Here is a 24,483-nt window from a genome sequence, read left to right as displayed (position 1 = left end):
ATAAATACATGCCAGCTGCCAAGCGTTCGAATTTTGATCACATGGTCATAGGGATGTTGTGACAGTTGTTAAATGTGGGGGGAAGTGATCATGCAATATTGGAATTCAACATTATGGAAGCACAAGCAATAGAATACAGCCAAACTAGAATCTTGGACTTTAAAAGAGCTAATTTCAATAAACTTAGAGAGACCTTGGGAAGAATTCCATGGATGAGAATCCTAAAGGGGAAAACAACTCAAGAAGCTTGGGAAATTTTGAAAAGTGAGATAATAAAGGCCCAGTCTAGCACAATACCAACAAAGAAAAAAAATAACAGCTTTCAAAAGAAACCAGCATGGCTGCATAAAGAACTCTCTGATAAACTGAAAGATAAAAAGGACAAGTATAAGAAGTGGAAAGAGGGGCACATAACTAAGGCAGAATATCAGCAAACAGCCCGTGCTTGCAAAGGTGAAGTGAGGGAAGCTAAGGCTCAAAATGAACTAAGGCTTGCAACCAAAGTCAAAAATAACAAAAAAAAGCTTCTTTCAACATATAAGAAACAAGAAAAAAGTTAAGGAAATGATTGGTCCATTAGTGGGGGAAAGTGGCAACAAAGTGACAAGCAACAGGGAGAAAGCAGAACTATTTAACTTGTTTTTTGCATCTGTCTTTACACAAAGGGAAAAAACAGTCCAACCTACCAAAACCAGTGCCATAAAAAACAGAATAGAAATGCAAGTTAAGATAGGAAAGAAAATGGTACGTGAGCACCTGTCCAGCCTAGACGAGTTCAAATCACCAGGACCAGATGGATTACACCCCAAAGTTCTCAAGGAACTGGCAGACGTGATCTCAGAACCACTGAACTATATTTTTCAAAGATCCTGGAGCACTGGGGAACTACCAGAGGACTGGAAGAGAGCTGATGTAGTTCCCATCTTCAAAAAAGGGAAAAAATAGATCCAGGAAACTACAGACCTATCAGCCTGACCTCAATACCTGGGAAGATTCTGGAAAAGATAATCAAACAACAAATCAGCGAACACCTTGATGTGAACAAAGTTATCACTAAAAGCCAACATGGGTTTGTCAAAAACAGATCGTGCCAGACAAACCTTATTGCATTCTTTGACCGAGTGACAAAACTAGTGGACCAGAGGAATGCTGTAGATATAATTTACTTGAATTTCAGTAAGGCATTTGATAAAGTAGATCACAACCTACTACTTGATAAGATAGAAAAATGTGGGTTAGATAGCATCACCACCAGATGGATTCGTAGCTGGCTGACAGGCTGTACTCAGCGTGTGGTCCTCAATGGAACTGCATCTACATGGAAGGAAGTGTGTAGTGGGGTGCCCCAGGGCTCTGTTCTGGGCCCAGTGCTCTTCAACATCTTCATCAACGATTTGGATGAGGGGATAGATGGGGAACTCATCAAATTTGCAGATGACACCAAGCTGGCAGGAATAGCCAATACTCCAGAAGATAGGCTTAAGATACAGGAGGATCTGGACAGACTCGAACACTGGGCACTATCTAACAAAATGAAATTCAATTGTGAAAAAAGTAAGGTTCTGCATTTAGGCAGGAAAAATCAAATGCACAGGTATAGTATAGGTGGTACCTTGCTCGATAGTAGTAACTGTGAGAGGGATCTCGAAGTCCTAGTGGACAATCACTTAAATATGAGCCAGCAGTGTGCTGCAGCTGCCAAAAAGCCAACACAGTGCTAGGCTGCATTAACAGAGGGATAGAATCAAGATCACGTGAAGTACTAATACCACTTTACAATGCCTTGGTAAGGCCACACCTGGAATACTGCATCCAGTTTTGGTCACCACGATGTAAAAAAGATTCCGAGACTCTAGAAAGAGTACAGAGAAGAGCAACAAAAATGATTGGGGGACTGGAGGCTAAAACATATAGGGAACGGTTGCTGGAATTGGGTATGTGTAGTTTAATGAAGAGAAGGGTGAGGGGTGACATGATAGCAGTGTTCCAATATCTCAGGGGCTGCCACAAAGAAGAGGGAGCCAGGCTGTTCTCCAGAGCACCTGAGAGCAGGACAAGAAGCAATGGATGGAAACTAGTCAAGGAGAGAAGCAACCTAGAACTAAGGAGAAATTTCCTGACAGTTAGAACAATTAATCAGTGGAACAACCTGCCTCCAGAAGTGGTGAATGCTCCAACACTGGAAGTTTTTAAGAAGAGACTGCCCAGCCATTTGTCTGAAATGGTATAGGGTTTCCTGCCTTAGCAGGGGGTTGGACTAGATGACCTCCAAGGTCCCTTCCAAATTATTATTATTATTATTATTATTATTATTATTATTATTATTATTATTATTATTATTATTATTATTATTATTATTATTATTATTATTATTATTATTATTTGTCACTAAACAAATGGCTGTAAGTTGAGAACTACCTACATTATCAAATACTGTGTCCTTGACTAGATGGCTGCCTCTCCAACCAAACCAGTTTGGAAATTTCTTAACAATTATCTTGCTGCTATTTTGTTCCCTCCCCAGTAAGTCACCTTCCCCTCACTTACCTGCTTTTAGTGGAACTGACAATAGCCATGGGGTGATTCACATCATCCTTCACAATCAGGATATTGTTCTGTGGAGGAAACATTGCCAGGGATATAAGCATGTATCTTTCCACATGCTCATTGAAGCAGGATATTAGCATTTAAGATTTGTAAACTCAATAGAAGGGGCTTTTCAGTTATGGCATCCTTACCTTAGAATGCCATCCCCTCCCCCATTGTTTCTGAGCTCTATCTTTAAAAAAAGGACAGTGAAGTTGTATTGAATTGTTATTTTGAGCGGAAGAGTTGAATATTTTTATTTAGATGTTATCTTTCACTGCAAATTATTTTAAACTAACCTAGTATTTATTGTACTCTTATTGTTTTTAATGAAGTTTTTTTTTTAAAAAAAAAAATCAATGAATTGTAAATCTCTGAAAGTGTGGTATTCAGCTATCTGGCAGAATAGGAAAAAAAGGAAAAGTCTCTCCCCACTTTTATTTATTTTAACCTTAGAACCCCTATTGAGAATAATAAGGAAAGATGAGATTACCGGGCTTCAGATAAGAGACCAAATTTATAAACTGCAGGCGTTTGCAGATGATATGGTCTTTGTTTTGGAAAACCCTCTGGAATCCAGCACGGAATTACTAAAAAGGATTGAGGAATTTGGAAATGTGGCCGGTCTACAAGTAAATAAAGATAAGACAAATATATTAACGAAAAATCTTTCGAATAGAAGTAAACAGATGTTAGAGGACATTACAGGGTTTAAAATCGTGAAGAAGGTGAAATATTTAGGAATTTGGTTGACGGGAAGATGTTCAAGTATTAGGGAGGATAATTATTCTAAATTACTGATACAAACAAAAATGGACTTGGGAAAATGGGGTAGGATACAGTTGTCATTATTAGGAAGGGTAGCCACGGTGAAATCTTATATTTTGCCAAAATGGAATTTTCTTTTCCAGACAGCACCGGTTAAACTTTCGATGAAATTTTTAAAAGAGTTAGAGGGGGTAGTTTCTAGATTCGTATGGCAGGGGAAACGGCCCAGGATTGGAAAAAAAATGATGCAAGAAATTAAGGAAAGAGGGGGCCTTGGCCTGCCGAAGTGGGAACTTTACTATCAGGCTGCCCTTTTAGTTTGGGGCAAGGAATGGATAAGTTTAAAGGAATAATCGATTGTTGAGTTTGGAAGGATTCGATTTGTTGCAGGGATGGCATGCTGCTCTTTGGTGGGAAGGTACTCCTCCAAGCAAACAGTTTACTCATCATTACATAAGGGATATACTGATTCGGAATTGGGATAAGATAAGGGCCAAGTACTATGTGCAAATTCCATGTTGGTTATCAACCTTGGAAGCCTTGACCCATTCGACTCTACTCAAGAACGGAAGAAGACCAACTTACAAAGAACTTTTAGATAGCGGGGGAGAACTCAAAACGTGACAAGAACTGGCTCAGCAAGGGTTTCAACTGGAGTGGTGGGCCTACCTGCAGATTCAGTCAAGGTATAAGAAGGATAAGGAAGGAAGGGGTATTTATCTGAATCTGCAGGAATTAGATAAGATTCTGCTGGGTCCGGAGAAAGGGATGATATCTGCTATAAATTGTTGCTAACTAGGGTAGTAGGGGAGGAGGTGGTAAAAGACGTGATGATTGCCTGGGGGAAGAATTTTGGTTATGCACTTCCACTTGAGAAATGGGAAGAGATTTGGTGGATTAATATGAGGCTGGTGGTTTCCACATCATATAAGAAGAACATATACAAAATGCTTTATAGATGGCATCTCCCTCCGGCTAGACTTTCCAAAATGTTCCCTGGACTGTCGGCCGATTGTTGGAAGTGTGGTAAAGGGATTGGCACATATTATCACTTACGGTAGACATGTCCAGAAATGGTTAGATATTGGATGAGGATTCAAAAATGGATAGAGAAAATTACAGGGTGTTTAGTTGATCTTAAACCAGGGACATATCTGCTTGGCTTCAGACCTGGAAATATTAAGAGGGGGATATGGTATTTAGTTTTACATATCTTAATGGCGGCGAGGATGGGGTATGCTCAATTTTGGAAGGCAAATCATACCCCACCAGATGAAGCTATAATTAGGAGAATACTTGATTGTGCAGAAGCAGACACATTGACCAAGAAGTTGAAGGGTAAAGAAGAGACACCAGCATTTCTATCATGGAATAAATAGTATATTTGGATGGATAAAAGATTAAAGAAATGAGGGTGGCTTGGAGGTTGGTCAAAAATGAAGTGATATAGTTTTTGTTAATGAATAAGCTTTGGAGTTGGATAGTTATAAGAGATTTAATGAGTGGAATATAATTGTCAGTTTAGAAGCAGATATAATTTGAAATTTTTGAAATAGTTTTCAATTTTTTGATTTCTTCATTTTCTGTATATTGTAAATGTTTTTTTGTCTTTGTTGGTGTATGGTGTGTTTTTAACATGAAATGTAAATAAAGATTTATTTTTAAAAAAAGAGAAAAAAGGAAAAGCTATTGCAAAACAAAACTAATTATATTCAAAAAAAATTCTCTAAATAGCTCAGATTAAGATTTGGATACACAACCCAAAAATTAGGGGAATCCACGTCTCAGTCAGACTCTACAGTAGGTTATTCCTATTCTTTTGCTTGCCTTTCATATATAGCGAAGCCATCAAATTTTTCTGAAACAAAGGCCTATGCTCAAAATAATGTGGCATTTGCTCACTTTTGCCAGAATCCTTGCATTTTAAAGAAGGGGTTAAAAACATATTTATGCAGGTGAAAATCCAAGTTTAAGAGACTAAAACACTTAAAGACTTTATCCTGAGCCTGCTTAGGACATGTTAGCCCTTCAAGGTAATCCAGAAAGGAAGCACAGTTATGAGTGCTAATTTTGTTGTGAGGTTTTGGAATCTTGCAAGACTATTTCTTCCTTCCTCTCCTTTTACTCTCCAGAAAACTAGAAATGTTTCCCCTGCAGCTTCCTTCTTCTGTAGACTAAAATCTCTTTTATGGGAAAGGATGGTCTGTGGCCGTTCTTTCTGTCTCCCAAGATCATTTCCACATACCATTACTGGACAAGAAGGCTATTCATATCCTTGAATGTTAGCCCTTAGTAGGAGATGAATCTGAGGGAGGAGTCAAACACATCATAAGTCACGAGTCCCTTCATGTCCGCAAGAGATCTAAGTCCAGGCCACTTTGAATGCCTCTCTTTACCTTCCCCATATTTTGCTTAATGGTTAGTTGGCCAGATTCTTATAGAGAGCTTAAGCTTGCCATAAATCTTTATACTCATTTGAACTGCCTGCATCTCTTGCTTTCCCTGGCACTTGACACGATTTCCAGGCAAAGCTCTTCTACTGTCCTGGCTGCAACTTCCTCAGAAACCTAGAAGACAGAATTCCAGTAGAGTTCCTCCCCACTATGTAGACAAACCTGAAATGGACAACTGTATTGTAATGGAATGTGTGGATGATCTTGGGGTACTAAGGGGAGAGAAGCTGCCTACGAAACAATTAGACAAGAGAGACAGGAACCCCCAATGGATTAATGCTCAGAGGAAGAAATTTGAGAAGGACCTGCCATAATTGTTCAGGCAGTTAAGAATGGTGGAGGTTTGTACCTTCAGACTTGCAAGATTATCTTAATGTAGCTTTACAATTGTTATGCCCCTGTCATGGACCGATCATCATCTCCTGCGGCTGGTCTTCCGTTTTGCCACTCCCCATCATGGGGTTGTTGAACCAACAAGATGGTTCCGTCCCAGGCGCTTAATGGACCCTGAGAGGTTCCAGGCAGTGCTCGGGTCCCCACCTGCCTCCTTTGCTCACAGCTCGGCCGATGCCTTAGTGGAAGCCTGGGAAAAGGCTGCCATGGTGGCACTTGACCGAGTTGTACCCTTGCGGCCCCTGAACTGGTGCAGATCCCAGTGGGCTCCATGGTTCTCTGTGGAGCTCCGGGAGATGAAGCGTCGGAGACGGGGCCTAGAGAGCTGTTGGAGATCCAGCCGGTCTGAATCCGACTGATCGCGACTAAGGTCCTTTACAAGGTCTTATCTCGCGGCGATGAGGATGGCGAGGTCTAACTACTTTGCTACCCTCATCGCATCCGCAGATAACCGCCCGGCCGCCCTGTTTAGGGTGACCCGCTCCCTCCTTAATCAGGAGGTGAGGGAAGAGCCCTTGCAGGGTCATGCCGAGGAATTTAGCCAACATCTGTCAGACAAAATCGCTCGGATTCGGACCGGTCTGGACTCCGACTGGGCAGAGTCTGACGATCAGGACATGGGCAGTCTTGTTGATGTTATCTGGGAGGAGTTCGATCCTGTGACTCCTGAAGATGTGGACAGGATCATGGGGAAGCTGAGCTCCACCACGTGTTTATTGGACCCGTGCCCCTTCTGGCTGGTTTATGCGGCTCGAGATGGAACACGAGGCTGGCTCCAGGCAGTGATAACTGCTTCCTTGAGTGAGTGTAGTTTTCCCGCCGCCTTGAAGGAGGCGGTGGTGAGACCCCTCCTTAAGAAGCCTGCCTTGGATCCAGCTGTATTAAATAACTTCCGTCCGGTCTCCAACCTTTGCTTTCTCGTGAAGGTTGTTGAGAGCGTGGTGGCGCATCAGCTCCCTTTGTTCCTGGAGGAATCTGACTATCTGGACCCGTACCAATCCGGGCACAGCACGGAGACAGCATTGGTCGCTCTGGTGAATGATCTCTGGCGGGCTCGGGACAAGGGTTGTTCCTCTGTCCTAGTCCTATTAGACCTCTCAGCGGCTTTTGATACCATCGACTATGGTATCTTGCTGCAGCGTCTCAGGGGGTTGGGAGTGGGAGGCACTGTTCTTCAGTGGTTCTCCTCCTACCTCCTGGGACGTTCGCAGTCGGTGTTGGCAGGGGGGGCAGAGGTTGACCTCGAGGCCTCTCATTTGTGGAGTCCCTCAGGGGTCGGTCCTCTCGCCTCTCCTGTTCAACATCTATATGAAGCCTCTGGGTGAGATCATTCGTGGCTTTGGAGTTGGTTATCATCAGTACGCTGATGATACCCAGCTTTTTATTTCAACCCCAAACCACCCCAGTGATGCCATCAACGTGATGCCCCATTGCCTGGAGGCGGTCCAGGTCTGGATGGGGAGGAACAGGCTTCGACTCAACCCTGACAAGACTGAGTGGCTCTGCGTGCCGGCATCTCGTGAAATTCAGATTGTTCCATCTCTTACTATGGGGGGGTGAGTTATTACCCCCCGTAGATAGGGCTTGAAACTTGGGTGTCCTCCTAGATCCACAGCTTTCCTTAGAAGATCATATAGTAACTGTGACTAGGGGGGCCTTCACCCAGGTTCACCTGGTGCGCCAGTTGCGGCCCTATCTGGACCGGGATGCCTTGCGTACAGTCACTCATGCGCTCATGACCTCTCGGTTAGGCTACTGCAATGCTGTCTACATGGGGCTGCCCTTGACGACCACTCAGAGGCTTCAACTGGTGCAAAATGCAGCCATACGAGTTGTGTTGGGGGTCTCCCGATACTCCCATGTTACACCTCTGCTTTGTGAGCTGCGTTGGCTTCCAGTTGTCTTCCGGGTGAGATTCAAGGTGCTGGTGATGACCTATAAAGCCCTACATGGCATGGGTCCGGAGTACCTAAGGGAGCACCTGAGGCCGGCGTCAACTTCCCTTCGCCCAGTGCGCTCCCACAGAGAGGGCCTCCTCAGGGTGCCACCGGTCAGAGAATGTCGACTGATGGCCCCCAGGGGGAGGGCATTCTCTGTGGGTGCGCCAGATCTTTGGAATCGTCTACCGGTTGAGCTCCGGATGGCTCCCGACCTTCGCTCCTTCCGACGTGATCTAAAAATTCACTTGTTTGAACAAGCTGGCCTGGTCTGATGGGTGATGGGTTTTGGGTTTTAATTACTGATTTTAACTAATTTATTATATTTGGGCACAATTGTTTAATCTGTTTTTAATTTTGTATTGTATTTTTGGTATTTTATTGCCCTGTACACCGCCCTGAGTCCTTCGGGAGAAGGGCGGTATATAAATCAAATAAATATAAATATAAATATAAATACAACAAAGTAGAATTAGCTCATCCAGTCATGCTTCCTATCTGGTTTACCTGGGAGAGCTGACACACATGCAACCAGAGAGGTTCAAGAAACCAGGATTGAGTCCCAGCCTAGAGTCCATTTATCACTGCAGTTTTAGAACAACAAAACAACAAAACTTACTTTATACTTGCGAAGTATAGAGGAGTGGTTCATGATTTTTTCGGTATCAGCACCATCTCGTGGGACAACAACAATACCAAAGTCCCCCACAATCACCTCCATCTGTTTAAATTAGAATGAATATCTTTTATGAAAGCACATATTTACAGAAAGCACATATTTACAGAAAGTTTTTCCTAAATCTGAATCAATTTTGTGGTTATTGGCTACCAGTGAAGATGTATTGTATGCATTTCGTTATATTTGAATCCATTTTCTTGCTAATCTGTTTTTTCAGTCTCTCAAAGGCTTCCACATAGTTTTCAAAAGCATAGCACACAGTTCTGGCTGAATATTGTGAACTATAGATACTTGCAAGGAAATCAATAAAAGAATAACAGAGCTGGAAGGGATCTTGGAAGTCTTCTAGTCCTACCCCGTTTAGGCAGGAAATCCTATACCATTTCAGACAAATGATTGTCCAACCTAACACCAAAAAATGATGTCCTTATCATCATGGGGGATTGGAATGTTAAAATAGGAAGCCAAAGGATAACCGGAATAACAGGCAGGTTTGGCCTTGGAGTACAAAATGAAGCAGGACACAGGCAGATAGAATTTTGTCAAGAGAATAGGATGATCATAGCAAACATTCCAACAACCCAAGAGATGGCTGTACACATGGACATCACCAGATGGTCAACACAGAAATTAGATTGACTATGTGCTCTGTAGCCAAAGATGGAGAAGCTCTATACAGTCAGTAAAAACAAGACCAGGAACTGACTGTGGCACAGATCATGAGCTTCTCATTGCAAAATTTAGGCTTAAATTGAAGAAAGCACGGGAAAGCACTAGGCCACTCAGGTATGAAATTTACTAAATCATATCCCTGATGAATATGCAGTAGAGGTGACAAATAGATTTAAGGAATCAGATCTGATAGACAGAGTGCCTGAAGAACTATGGACGGAGGTTCACAGCATTGTACAAGAGGTAGTAACTAAAACCATCCCAAAGAAAAAGAAACGCAAGAAAGCAAAGTGGCTGTCTGAGGAAGCTTTGCAAATATCTGAGGAAAGGAGGGAAGCAAAAAGGCAAGGGAGAAAAAGAAAGATACACCCAATTAAATGCAGAATTCCAGAGAATAGCTAGAAGAGATAAGAATGCCTTCTTAAATGAACAGTGCAAAGAAATAGAAGAAAACAATAGAACAGGGAGGACCAGAGATCTCTTAAAGAAAATTGGAGAGATGAAGGGAACATTTCATGCAAAAATGGGCATGATAAAGGACCAAAATGGCAGGGACCTAACAGAGGCAGAAGAGATTAACAAGGTGGCAAAACTACACAGAAGAACTATACAAGAACGAGCTTAACGTCCCAGATAATCATGATAGGGTGGTCACTGACATCCTAGAATGTGAAGTGAAATGGGCCTTAGGCAACAACAAAGCTAGTGGAGGTGACAGTATTCCAGATGAGATATTCAAAATCTTAAAAGATGATGCAGTAAAAGTGGTACACTCAATTTGCCAGCAAATTTGGAAAACTCAACAGTGGCCACAGGATTGGAAAAGGTCAGTTTACATTCCAATTCCAAAGAAAGGCAATGCCAAAAAATGTTCAAACTATCACACCATTGCTCTCATTTCACATGCTAGTAAAGTTATGCTTAAAATCCTACAAGCTAGACTCCAGCAGTATGTGGATCGAGAACTGCCAGAAGTACAGGCAGGATTCCAAAGAGGCAGAGGAACCAGAGATCAAATTGCCAACATACGCTGGATCATGGAGAAAGCTAGAGAGTTCCAGAAAAACATCTACTTCTGCTTCATTGACTATGCTAAAGCCTTTGATTGTGTGGATCATAACAAACTGTGGCAAGTTCTTAAAGAGATGGGCATACCAGACCATCTTACTTGTCTCTTGAGAAACCTATATACGGGTTAAGAAGCAACATGAGAACTTGACATGGAACAACTGATTAATTCAAAATTGGGAAAGGAGTCTGGCAAGGCTGTACTGTCGCCCTGCCAATTTAACTTATATGCAGAGCACATCGTGAGAAAGGCAGGGCTAGATGAATGAAAAGGTGGAATTAAGATTGCCGGGAGAAATATCAACAACCTAAGATATGCAGATGATACCACTCTAATAGCAGAAAGTGAAGAGAAACGAAAGAGCCTCTTGATGCGGGTGAAGAAGGAGTGTGCAAAAGTGAGCTTGAAACTCAAACCAAGATCACGGCATCCGGCCCTCTCAATTCCTGGCAAATAGATGGGAAAGAAATGGAGGTAGTGACAGATTTTATTTTCCTGGGCTCCAAGATCACTGCAGATGGGGACTGCACCCAAGAAATTAAAAGACGCTTGCTCCTGGGGAGGAAAGCAATGGCAAATCTAGACAGCATACTAAAAAGCAGAGACATCACCCTGTCAACAAAAGTGCATATAGTCAAGGCTATGGTCTTCCCAGTTGCAATGTATGGCAGTGAAAGTTGGACCATAAAAAAGGCTGAGCGCCAAAGAATTGAAGCCTTTGAACTGTGGTGCTGGAGAAGACTCCTGCGAGTCCCTTGGACTGAAAGACATTCAAACTGGTCAGTCCTAGAGGAGATCAACCCTGACTGCTCTTTAGAAGGCCAGATCCTGAAGTTGAAACTCCGATACTTTGGCCACCTAATGAGAAGGAAGGATTCACTGGAGAAGAGCTTAATGCTGGGAAAGATTGAGGGCAATAGAAGAAGGGGATGACAGAGAATGAGGTGGCTGGATGGAGTCACTGAAGCAGTAGGTGTGAGCTTAAATGGACTCCAGAAGATGGTAGAAGACAGGAAGGCCTGGAGGAACGTTGTCCATGGGGTCATTATGGGTCGGACATGACTTTGCAACCAATACAACAACAACAACAACAACAAGCTTTGGGAACCAGAAGGGTGGGGAGAAAAAGGAAAGATTTGATTCATACCTGACTGCCAGAGATCTTGTGGTTCTATAATCTGTGTCCAAAGACTCAATAGCTAAATTTTTATGCATATAATTTCTTACAGGAAATTTGTTTTCTCCTTAAAAGAGGCAAGGGAAAAGAATCCTTTTGCTTTATATTCATATAAAGGTAGTCCTTGATTTATGACCGCAATTGAGCCCAAATTTTCTGTTGCAAGACAGTTGAGTTTTGACCCATTTTATGACTTTTCCTGTCACGGTTGTTAAGTAAATCACTACAGTTGTTAAGTTAAGAACATGATTGTTAAGTGAATCTGGCTTCCCCACTGACTTTACTTGTCAGAAGGTCACAAAAGGTGATCACATGAGCTCGGAACCCTGTCATAAATATGAGTCAGATGCCAAATTTTAATCATGTGGGGATGCTGCTGTAAGTGTGAAAAATGGTCATAAGTCACTTTTTCAGTGTCATTTCAACTTTGAACTGTCACTGAATGAATAGTTGTAAGTCAAGGACTTACTATAGGTTTATCTCTGAGAGGCTTCCCAACCTATGTATTACTCCTGGAATTCTCAACAATAGTTATCCTAATGCAGAGATGCCCAACCTTTTGAGCACCAGGGACCAGTTCCGTGGAAAGAAGTTTTTCCGTGTACCGGAAGGTACGTGGTTTTATGTGCTGCCTGCATCCCATGGATGGGGCTTTGCTTCTTTGTGGAGACTGGTTGCTGGCATGCCGCGGCCCGGTACCAGTCCACAGACTGGGGGTTGGGAACCCTTGCCCTAAGGGATGAATCTGGGAATTGCAGTCCTCAGATTTTGAGAGAATCCAGTTTTTTTAAATTTTTATTTTAATTCCATTTATATCCCACCCTTCTCCGAAGACTCAGGGCAGCTTACAAGCTTAGCAGTAGCCTTCACTCTATGTATATGCCTGCTTATTAGGGCTTTCACACACACACACCCCCCAAGTGGCATTATTACAAAGTCAGCTTAATTGCCCCCAACAATCTGGGTTTAAAGGGTGAACCAGCATATGCATACATAAGAACATTTAATCAAATCCTTACTACTTTACAGTTGTGAGTAAATCATTTTAAAACAAATTTGGCAAAGGCTGAGGCAAGTATTTTTATTTTCTTGATATGATTGTAAGAGTAATCAGTTAATAACCTCCTCCTACTGAAACATGAAATTATATTTATTTTCATTACAAAAAATACCTCTCCAACTGCACTACAAAAATCACTATTGTTCTTTTACTATTGTCAGAACTGGAAAAGAAGGGGTCATGAATAGAGAAGGTAGAAGTAGCCTGTCAATCTATGATTTCCCAAGCCATCACAAAGTAAACAAAACTCCTCAGGAAGTATATTTTGCTAAATCAGTAGCTACTGTGTGTAAATGGAGAAGAAGGGAGGGAGGGAGGGAAGGAAGATCACAGCTTTGACCATCTTCTGTTATATACTCACATCAGCTTCATTCCAGAGGCCTGGGATACAGAAGGACTCCAGCAAATCGCTTCCACACAGTAGCAAGATTCGGAGCTCTGAAGAAAAGAGATACATAATCTGAGATGTTCCCTGGATAACCCCTCTCCACTAATCTCTTTGCCTTGATGCAAAGGCTTGAAAGAGGAAGGGGAGCAGAAAAGGGGAGCTTTAAGGCAGAGTTGTGGTTCCTGTGTTGTGAAAGCACTCTAGAATTGTTAACACCTGTCAGTCAGTTTATCTACTTCACCAACCACTAATATTCCTTAAGCAATGTCAGTGTTATCTTCACTTTTGGCAATTTTGTGCACCAATATAATGCATGTTGCAGTGACTTTTCTATGCCTGTATAAAGACAAAAGCAGAAACAGAACAACAGAGTTCGAAGGGACCTTGGAAGTCTACTGATCCAACCTCCTGCTCAAGCAGGAAACTTATATCATTTCAGATAAATGTCTGTCCACTGTCTTCTTAAAAACTTCCAGTGTTGGAGTGCCCACTAGATTAATTGTTCCACAGATTAATTGTTCTGTCAGGAAATTTCTCCTTAGTTCTAGGTTGCTTCTCTCCTTGATTAGTTTCCATCTGTTACTTCTTGACCTGCCTTCAGGTGCTTTGGAGGTTGACTCCCTCTTCTTTGTGGCAACCCTTTAGATATTGGAATACTGCTATCATGTCATCCCTAGTGCTTCTTTTCATTAAACTAGACATAACCAATTCCTGCAACTGTTCTTTATATTCATAAAACTTTTGATGCAGTTGACTACATCCCTCTGCCTTATGTCTGAAGGGGACTCAGCTTATGGAATGCAGGAAAGTGTTCAAAGAGTTATTTCCATGATGCCATGTTTCACCACCTGACACCCCACTCCATAATGGCAGGGCACAGTAGAATTTGCAGGTAGGTTCCCATAAAATTATATTCAACATCAAGGATAAAGAATCTTAAAAATGTGGAATCTGCTATGGACTGCTAGCTTCTGTCATGCTCCATTCTATGGATTGGCACAAAAAAGGATATTTATTCCAAAGTGGACATAGTTGAAAAAGCTGAGTACAAAAAATATAGAGATTGGTGTAGTTATTTTTGATAAGTGTACATAAGGGGAATCATAATTCCATCTATTAGGGAAGATTACAGTGATAATGAATGTGGGTTTTTAATTGTAAGATTAATTTATAGACTACAATTATAAGTGAAAATGAGTGTCAATGCACATGAAGCAGATTTAGAATGATTTTTTACACCCCCAATTCATTATTAGGTGCTTGTCAGTCTGAAAAGCAATGCTGTTCTTTGACATCATGTGCATTTTCTTATCTGAGATGTTGCATAGTATACAGCAAGACAAGCCATTTGGATTCAATCCCAAAAAGGTGGTTTGGAAGGAGAGAACTGAAGGTAGCACCATTTACAACTCTATGAAATAGCTAAATCTTTTCTTAAAATTTCACAGTCTTGGAAGAGGTGCAACCATTGTTTAGAAGTTACAGACAACTGCTAAATTTATAGTCTCTTCATTTCCTAAAGCACTGGTTGAAATCAGTTCCAAGTAATGTGCAGCTTTACAAGAGTTTTTACAGAATTCAGTAGTGTCTTTTTTAGATGATATATTACAGTTTTCCCCATCTTATACATGCAACACAGTCCCCATAAACTCCTACAACCCATTACCTTTACACACTGGTCCTTTGCACATATGGATTGTTTTTCAAACTAAAATCAACATCAATTACGCAATAAAGCGATCACAACTCTTCTGCCTCTTTTATATGCAAATATGCCCTCTTTTACAAGGGCCCATGGATGATGCTCACTTACCAATCTCTTCATATCTCATCACAGTCCCCAAATTAGCATTTTCATCTAGAAAGCAAGAAAAGGAAACGCTGAAATTGTTATTTCACAAGAAGACCTACAATGAGGTAATCTATTAGTTAAAAACACTGTATTTACTAAGCAACTCTTACTACACAATCAATTATCCTGTACTTAGAGCACCTTTTATAAAGAGTGTAATTAAAAATAATTAGAGTAAAATGAGGGTTCTAAGTAGTGATAATAACAGTGGCTGAAATGAAGCGGGAAATCAAATGTGGAAGAGGCTGGCCAACCCAAATGCTGAATGCATTATTTCAACTACTTAGTCATCCTCCACATCTAGTATGTCCCTAAGAAATTCTTCTGAACTACAGAATATATAAAATGTTTAATTCAGTATCGGCATAATAAGATTTTTTAGCCTGACAAATTGAAAAGCAAGGGTGATATTAATTAAAAAATTAATTTTCAGTCCTGGTTTGGATTGATCCAACTTTTCTAAAATACATCCAAGGTAATTCAAATATAGCATGTCAGTGTTCAGCACAGTCCTAGAAATACCTGGGGATAAATCAAATGAAGCTGATATTGCCAGAGGCTCATCATCAGCTATGGTTGGTAGAAATCATTTGATTGTTCTGTTTAATTCTACAATAATCTCCAAAGAAAAAGCTAATGTCAAGTGCCATTGAAATCAGGAGATTCAAGCAGTTCAAATGAGTATAAAGATTTATTGCAAGCTTAAGCTCTCTACAAAAAATTGAGCTACTAACGGCAAGGGAAATGAATGGGAATAAGAAGGCATTCAGGGTGGGCTGGACTTAAATCTCTTGTAGGCATGCAGTGACTCATGATTCATGACACATTTGACTCCTCCCTCAGGCTAGCCTGGTCATCTACATCTAGGAAAGAATCTAATTTCAGTCATACAGACAACCACATTTCTTCAACATACCCACAAAGGTGAAACGCTCCATTGGGGGACGAACACAACAAATCCTGCTAAGGCTTTCTCCCACCTTCCCCAAAAATTTTGCTAAGGAAAGAAGAAAAGCAAAGGATAAAATAGAAAAATCAGCATTCAATACAGGTGGAAGTACTACAATTTACAACTGAACAATATTACCCTTACATTCAATGGCTTTACCACACAATTTAAAATAACATATGTGTGGGTTGTGAATTGATCACCAGAATTTTTTTTATACTTGCTTTGACAAAATGTTACTGCTGTTGCCAACACAAACTCAGCAGAAACCAGTGTTTGTTTCTGAGAATTACACAGCAGACAAAAACATGTGTCCTCTCATTCAGATAGGAATCACTAAAATGCAATTTTCCCCTCTGCAGTTTACATAATTAACAGGAGCCAAGCATTGATGCTTGTAGTCCAGTTTGACCCATTAAAATGATACTAAATTCAGCCAAAATTATATATTTATTTAACTTAGAGCAGGGCTTTTCAACCTTTTCACCCACTGTACCACTTTTAGGATATGGCAACATCTGAGTACCACCAGTCGCTTAGCAAGGTGTCAAAAACTTGATGACCCAAAAAAAGGAAAAAAGTGATAAAGTACAGGTAGTCCTTGGCTTACAACAGTTTGCTTACTGACTGTTCGAAGTTACAATAGCACTGAAAAAAGTGCCCCCCCCCAAGCCACAGCCGAGCAAGATACCCGCTCGCCTGCCCAGTGGCGCTCTTCCTCCTGTCCGAGGTTTTTATTGTTGTGAGGATTTCTGTTGAGGATTGGCAGCGGGGGTGGGGTGGGGGGTGTTTGGTTTTTATTCCCCTGGGTGGTTGCAGCAGGTTTTGGTCACTTCACATGACCCTGGGACACTGTGATCATCATAAATATGAATCAGTTGCCAAGCATCTGAATGTAAATCACAAGACCCTGGAGATGCTGCAACATTCCAGCTGATCGGCACTTCTTCTGGGCTCAGCAGAAGCACCAGGATCAGCGCCGAGCTCCAGCTGGAGCCTGGCGCTGATCCTGGCACTTCCACTGAGCCCTGACAGCCCCGAAGAAGCACCAATCAGCTGGAAAGCGGCACTGATCCTGGCTCTTCCACTGAGCCCTGACAGCCCTGCAGCTCCAGCCATCTCTCATTCAGGCTTGTGCGGTGCTGCCACCGGTTCATCTTATTCCCCCTCACCCACTACCACTTTTCTAGGATGGCCGTGTACCACCTGCCAGGTGCCAATGTACCAGAGGTGGTACCCGTACCACTGGTTGAAAAGCCCTGACTTAGAGCACCAGTTGCTGAGTTATCTTGGTAATACACAATAACATGCACATTGAAAATGAAACTGGGAGACAAAGATACTTTAAACTGTTAATTAAAACCCACAATGAAACTAATATGTAGTAAAGAAAGTATGAATCCAAATCCATGAACTTCAACAGCCATTTCCAGCTAATGAGCAATTACAGCTATTATTAAATGATTGAGTTTAATTTATTTTGATTTTTAAAAAAAATATTAGTGTATCATCTTGAGCACGCACATGAAATGTAAAACAGAAATAAATATATATATTTACAAGCTATAAATAGATAATGTAGTGTATCTCAGAATGCCAGATCTGAGGGCAAGTATCTGGCTGGTCGATGCAGAGATGGTGAACCTATGATGTATATCAAAGGTGACAGGCCACAACGTTTTGGGTAACGCAAAAATGTTCAACAAGACCCAACAACTATTCTAGAAAGCACGCCCCATTCTTGCACAATTTTGAGAGGCTGCAGACGGTGATGTGTGCTCTCATGCAACTTCCAGACCCTCCCAAAATCATGTGAAAGGGCTGTGCTTTCACAAAATCTCCAGACTTTCTGAACATGAGTTTTAACTATATTTTATTTTTGTAATTGTTTGATGTTTCTTTGTATAATACTGATTACCACACAACTAGGCTGTATTTTTTGTTTTTTAAAAAACAACTGAATATGTAAAGAGCTGTTTCTCTTTTGTTCGTGGGGCAGGCACCAGCAGCATTAAGTTTGGCATTTTCCAAAGTTTTGACACCCTGAGTCCATAAGACTCGCCATCCCTGTGCTAGACTAAACAACCAGCAGGGCATTTCTGAAGGCAGTAACACCTACTGATCAAAAAATGAAAAGGATCTATTTCCCCCTTTTTCTCTCTGCCACCAGCAGTTGTTTATATTTGAAACAAAATATTTTAATATCCAGTTCTCACTGGATAATTAGGGTTAGTGGTTTGCAAGATAAAAATTCACCCTGCGCCATTAAACCCACTCCAAGTGTGCACCATTGCAGCTGTTCCAGTCAGTTTTCCTCCTATTTTCTTATGCACTCTCTACCACCTGCTGAAGCCAAGAGCAAACCAGGTGTGCCAGTCAGAAGGTGAGAAAGAAGCAGATGAAAGGATGAGGAATGGCTGAAATGTCTCAACATGCAATTTAGTGGAAGGTTTGTAATTAGGGACTGGCAGCTATCCTGAGTACAGATTATAAAGATGAATGAGAAAGTTTGATTGAAACATTTTGCTTATTTTGGATGGAAGAGGACATGGATTTTCACTCCAGATGTCAAAGTGCCAAAAATCTAATCTGGCCAATTATTTCGGCACTTGAGGCCGAAAACACCATCACAGGCTCTCTTCTCTCACCTGGGTTACCACATTTATTATTGTATTTTCAAGAGCTTCTACATTTGGGCTTTCTGCTCACTCTTACCTGCAGTTGGCTTGTTGGAAAGGTTGCTGTTCTGGTAAATAGGTTGTGGGGTCTCATTCTGAGGCTGTCCAATCACTGGCGTCAGAGAAGGTGTGTTCACATTGGACAGGATACAACCAGTAACTCGCTGGAAGAAATAACAGAACAGAATGACAGAATTGGAAGGGATCTTGGAGGTCTTCTAGTCCAACCCCCAGGCAAGTGGCTAGTCAAAGTTAGTTTGCATTTTTCTATGCTTGGTTCAAAGGTATCTACTAAAAAAGGGGGAAAAACCCTTTTGTTTTGTTTTTACAAAGCTGCCCTTACCCAATTTTATTTCCCTATTGGCAAATCTGCCAAAACCCTGGGCCACATCTTTCACCATTTTTCCCCTCCACCCTTTGTCTGCAGGACAGGGTGAATATAGTATTCCTGTGCTCAGATCAGACCATGGCAAGTTATTTAGGAAAAGTACTGTCACAGTCCTAATCATGACTGAAGATTTCCATGTACACCTCTCAATTATCAAGAAAGTTAAGCGGATAAATGCCTGTTAATCTCAATGGCTATATACTATCATCAGGCAATAGATCTGTCAACATCTGTAGCTGGGAAACCCTTTGCTGAAAGTGGTCTTGTATCTATAGATTTTCTAGGGTTCAAAGGCTTCTACCTGGGAATGAAGCAGAAAGGCACCCCTAAAAGTAATCTTTTGGACTGCTTTGACAAGGTTCCCCTAATGCTCTTAAGAGAGACCTAGGGCTTTAGATCTCTGGTGGTTGTTTTGACACAAATATGCAGCTGTACTGAAAGTGTAGGTTTTGCATTCCAAGCTGTGAGAATGGTAACAATGTCTGTGTTCATGAGTACAGGCTAAGAAAGGTGCCTAGTTCAGCCATGACCTAGGGAAGCAGAGAAAGATTTCAAGCAAAATCAACATGTTCTAAATACTGATTTGAAGCACTGAACCTGGCTTGGGACAGGAGTGTTGACTTAACTAAGCCTTTTTGCAAGGAATCAGGATGCTAGGCAGGAAGTGAGTAGAGGGTTTGATACCTCCAAATTACAGCTGAGTTAACATAATTGTTTGAAAGGAATTGTGTCTGGATTAACCTCTGACTACTATAATCATTTTTTAATTAACCAGGCTGTTTTCTGATTGCCTTTATTCCTTCTTAATTTTGCCTATACTTTGCTCTATATACCCTCTCTACTATTGGAATTGAGATACATTAACAAATAAAACTCCTTCCATTTGCCTAAATTGCTCTTTGATGAGCTCTAGATTATGCAGTCATAATGCTGGGTGTAATGTTCGAGTAACAATCTGAATAGAAGAAGCAGGATGGTCTGACTCATAGATTTCTTAAGGCTTTAAGAACAGGACATCCTCATGATTACATTGCACAAATGCTGCCCTAAGGTGTTCATCTTGCTAGCTGAATTTAAAACACATTGATGGGCCAAAGATGCATTTATGTTTAAAGTCTTAAACACCTGGTAGCTTAAACAGGCCATCCTGCCCTTGTATGTTTTGAAAGGCTGAGTTTTTCAAATTCCTTACATTGTGCAATTGCAAAAAAAGGGTTTTTAAAATGTATCCAAAACAAAGCCTGGTTGAGTTCCCTCAAATCAAGGCATTTTTATTCACCTTAGCATTTTAAATTCAAAGTATACTTCTTACTGAACTAGATGCATTATTACTATAGTGTAATAATGTAATACGTAGAAATAATAACAATAACAATAATACCGTGAAGGCAATCAACACCTGGGCAATTCCAGTCATTAGATACACAGCTGGAATAGTGGTCTGGACTCAAGCAGAACTAAAAGCAATGGATAGGAAGACCAGAAAAATAATGACAATGAATCATGCCCTTCATCCACGCAGTGACACTGACAGGCTCTATCTACCAAGGCAAATAGGTGGACGTGGAATGCTGCAAGTACATCAGATGGTTGAAGAAGAAAAAATGGCTTTGGAAGAATATCTGAAGGACAATGATGAAGATGCACTGAAATTAGTATATCAGGAATCTTATGTGTACCTCTTATAATTTTGATTAAAAGATGGCATAGGTAAAGGTAAAGGTTCCCCCACACACGCGTGCTAGTCATTTCTGACTCTAGGGGCCGGTGCTCATCTCCGTTTCAAAGCCAAAGAGCCAGCGCTTGTCCGAGGACGTCTCCGTGGTCATGTGGCCAGCATGACTAGACGCCAAAGGCGCACGGAACACTGTTACCTTCCCACCGTAGTGGTCCCTATTTTTCTACTTGCATTTTTATGTGCTTTCGAACTGCTAGGTTGGCAGAAGCTGGGACAAGTAACAGGCGCTCACTCTGTTACGTGGTACTCAGGATTCGACCCGCCAAACTGCCGACCTTCTGATCGACAATCTCAGCGTCCTAACCCACTGAGCCACCGCGTCCCTAAAGATGGCATATATACCTTTAAATTGAACAAATACACAAGTAATTGCAAAATGAAAAAAGCAAGTTTTCAAAGATTGCATTTAACTTGTTCTTTAAAAAGTCAAATAATAGAGTAAATGAAATGTATTATAGTATGCAATAACAGGAATAATATTTTTTCTGCCACCAGGGGGTGCTATATTCTTTTGCAAAAGGCAGAAATAAAGAGGTGGAACATTATCAAGCATTGTTGAAAATTGAATATGCACCCTCAATTGAATTGAAAAGTTTGACCTACCAAAGAATTTCCACTCTTTGAATATATGGATATACATGTGTCAACATCTATAATACATTGCAATAATAATGTAGAGTTAGTGATCAAATCTTTCTCCAAAAACGTTCCCAAATGTACTGCCCATCATAATTCTCAAATTCTTCTTTTATTGTTTCTTTTTGCCCTCCTCCCAGGTACTGCTGTCATATTCATAAAGAAATCAAATATCATTTTAAACATATTACCATAGTCTTTTTAAATGATTTGCTAAGTTCAGATTAGAGTCCAAAAATGTGCACTGTGACTTGCAGTTAACAAGTTCCTTACCCCTGGCTATTTTGTAGGAACATCAATATCACTCAAAGATTGTTGATAAATCCTTCTGTTTTTAAAAGTGCGGATGAGTCAAACAAAAGCCAAGAATTTTAGAAGACTCGAAATGACTCTATAAATTATTTCTGACAAATAAAAGGCGAGAACCCTGGGGTTTCCAAAACAACACTAACCATTTGATGCCCCTTCCAATATGTTGCCATGATCCTTGACCGGTCAGAATTGGTCAAGCTTTCCAATTGTTGTTTTTCAGAACAATGAAAGGAACAAAGGTGTTCTGTGGAATTTTCCTGGACAGGATACACAGCAGCCACTGGAACTGTGTAGGGCCCTTTAATCATACTGAGAAATATGCAAACAAATTAGATGTCATAAATATTTTGGGGGAGAGGACTGGGCTTCCTTCCTCCTTAAGCTCATTTTCCCTCTTTGCAAAGCCAGTTTCTGAATCAAGGAAAGGGGGGAGGGGGGAGAATCACTTCTCTCCCCTCCCCTATTTCTAATATATTGCTTCTCTTTCCCTACAATATTCCCAGGATTCTCTTTCACATAAGCAGAATCTGAGAGCTAAAATAAGTGTGGCAGCATATATGTCTTTGTTTAATTTTTGCTTTATTTTAGTAGTTAAGAGCCACTGTGAGAAGCTCCATTTTCACTGAGTTCATGGTACATGGGAAGTTAGGTTCTTTTAAAAATGGAGTGATTTATTCTCTGCCTTTTAACATTTACCAAAAGAATTAAATCCTTTTTAATCTGCCCCTGCTAGAAATCACTCCCTTGTGATAGCTATTAAGCTTCACTAGCATCAGTTAGCTTCAGGAGCAATATTCATCAAGCCCACTACAAATTAGAGAGAAAAAAGCAAATTTCTTCTCCTAAATCTCATATTCTTTTGAACATTTCTGCATGCTCAAAGACAAAGCTTTGAAGTGGTTGGCAAGGACATCTCTCTCTGTGTTAGTGTGTGTGTGTGTGTGTGTGTGTGTGAGAGAGAGAGAGAGAGAGAGAGAGAGAGAGAGAGAGAGAGAGAGAGAGAGAGAGAGAGAGAGAGAGAGAGAGAGAGAGAGAGAGAGAGAGAGAAGACAAGATGGCAGTAGTGATTGCTTAATCAAAACCTTAGGGTTTTTTGTTTGTTTTTTAACTGTCTGTTGTGCATTTTTAAATTTTTAAACATTTTTTTTAAAAAAACTGTGACTTTGATTTGGCTGATGTCTTGATTTTTTATCCCTCTGCAGACTCCACAAAAGGTGGCACAAAGAATGGTTTCATTGTCTGGTCTTTAGCAGTCAGTACCCAACAATGGTAGGCACTACTAAAAGTAGACAATGAAACCATTCTGAGTGCCACAGACAAATATGTAATATCTTTTTTCCCCATTGGTATTGTTTGTTTGATTGCTTTTTTTTTGAGGACCAGGGCAGAAGGGAAAGCAATCAAAGCACATGGAGAACCAGTCAATATTTGAAATTTCTTAGAAGTTAGAAGAGAAAATGTATATGGATTTATGCACACTGTGTAGAAAATGGAAATGGAAACAGTTTGCTCACTCTTTTAAGACTAGAACTTGAGTTTATCAAATGAAACAGCATGTGGGGAGAATTAGGAAGTATTTTCTCATACAGTGCTGAATTAACCAATTCAGCTTGCTAGCCGCATGATGTGATGGACATTAACTTGGACAACTTTAAAAGGGGATGTGCAACAGACTATGCAGATCTTCAGTCCAGGGATATGATTCAAAACTGATTTGGTCAATATTGTCTAAAAATATGACTACAGAACAAAAGGAGATTTTAGGAGAATTAACTGGATTTGAAATAGTTAAAAAGATTAAATATTTTGGGGTATATCTTTCAGCTTCAAATGTGAAATTGTATAAAAATAATTATGAATTGTTATGGTTAAAAATACAAAAAGAATTAGATAGCTGGAGAAAATTACATTTGTCTTTATTGGGAAGAATTGCAGCAGTAAAAATGAATGTTTTGCCAAAATTTTTATTTTTGTTTTAAATGATTCCTATACTTAAAAAAGACTCAGATTTGGAGGAATGGCAGAGAGGTGTTAATAAATTTATTTGGACAGGGAAAAGACCGAGAGTTAAATTTAAGATAATGCAAGATGTACGTGAAAGAGGTGGTCTTAAAGTGCCCAATCTTAAATTATATTATGAGACTGCGGCTTTATCATCAATTAGTAATTGGTTTAATTTAACAGAAGGGAGATTATTGAATATTGAGGGGTGTGATTTGTTATATGGCTGGCATGCTTATTTATTGTATGATAAAAAGGTAGATAATGTTTTTAAGATACATATATTAAGGTATGCCCTGTTGCGAGTTTGGAAAAAATATCGATATAAGTTAAGTTATAAAATACCAATTTGGGCAATACCCAAACATGCGATAGAAAATATAAATGTGGGATTTAAACATGATGTGACTACATATAAAGAAATCCTTAGACTGGAAAGGAATGTATGGCAATTAAAGCCATTTAATATTTTAAAAGAGGAAAAAATAGTACAAACTTGGTTTCAGTATGGCCAGATACAAGCTAGATGGAAAGAAGATCAGAAAATTGGCATCTCGATATCAGATGTAAATTTGGTAAAACAAATTAGAGATCAAAGTCAAGCGCATATAAAAAGGATATATAATGCATTGATAGAAATAGATTCTGAAACGGAACTTGTTAAAGATTGTATGATAAAATGGGCCCAGAATATTCAAGAGCCAATTACGATGGATACTTGGGGAAAAATCTGGGTCAGAAATGTAA

General features: G+C 40.4%; 1 protein-coding gene across 1 annotated transcript in view; it reads right to left on the bottom strand.

Moving 5' to 3' along the window:
* NMNAT2 (nicotinamide nucleotide adenylyltransferase 2) overlaps positions 1-24,483 on the bottom strand; it is a 113,267-nt gene that overhangs the window by 2,005 nt on the left and 86,779 nt on the right. Inside the window, exons 5-10 of the mRNA XM_081323238.1 lie at positions 18,699-18,825; positions 15,951-16,031; positions 14,996-15,040; positions 13,156-13,232; positions 8,757-8,858; positions 2,548-2,615 (exon numbers count right to left, since the gene is read on the bottom strand). Coding sequence (XP_081179364.1) covers positions 2,548-2,615; positions 8,757-8,858; positions 13,156-13,232; positions 14,996-15,040; positions 15,951-16,031; positions 18,699-18,825 — 500 coding nt within the window. The remainder of the gene's footprint in view (positions 1-2,547; positions 2,616-8,756; positions 8,859-13,155; positions 13,233-14,995; positions 15,041-15,950; positions 16,032-18,698; positions 18,826-24,483) is intronic.

The sequence above is a fragment of the Vipera berus genome (genome assembly GCF_964194415.1).
Source record: "Vipera berus genome assembly, chromosome: 3".
In the NCBI taxonomy this organism is placed as follows: domain Eukaryota; kingdom Metazoa; phylum Chordata; class Lepidosauria; order Squamata; family Viperidae; genus Vipera; species Vipera berus.
This window is presented reverse-complemented; position numbering and strand designations above follow the sequence as displayed.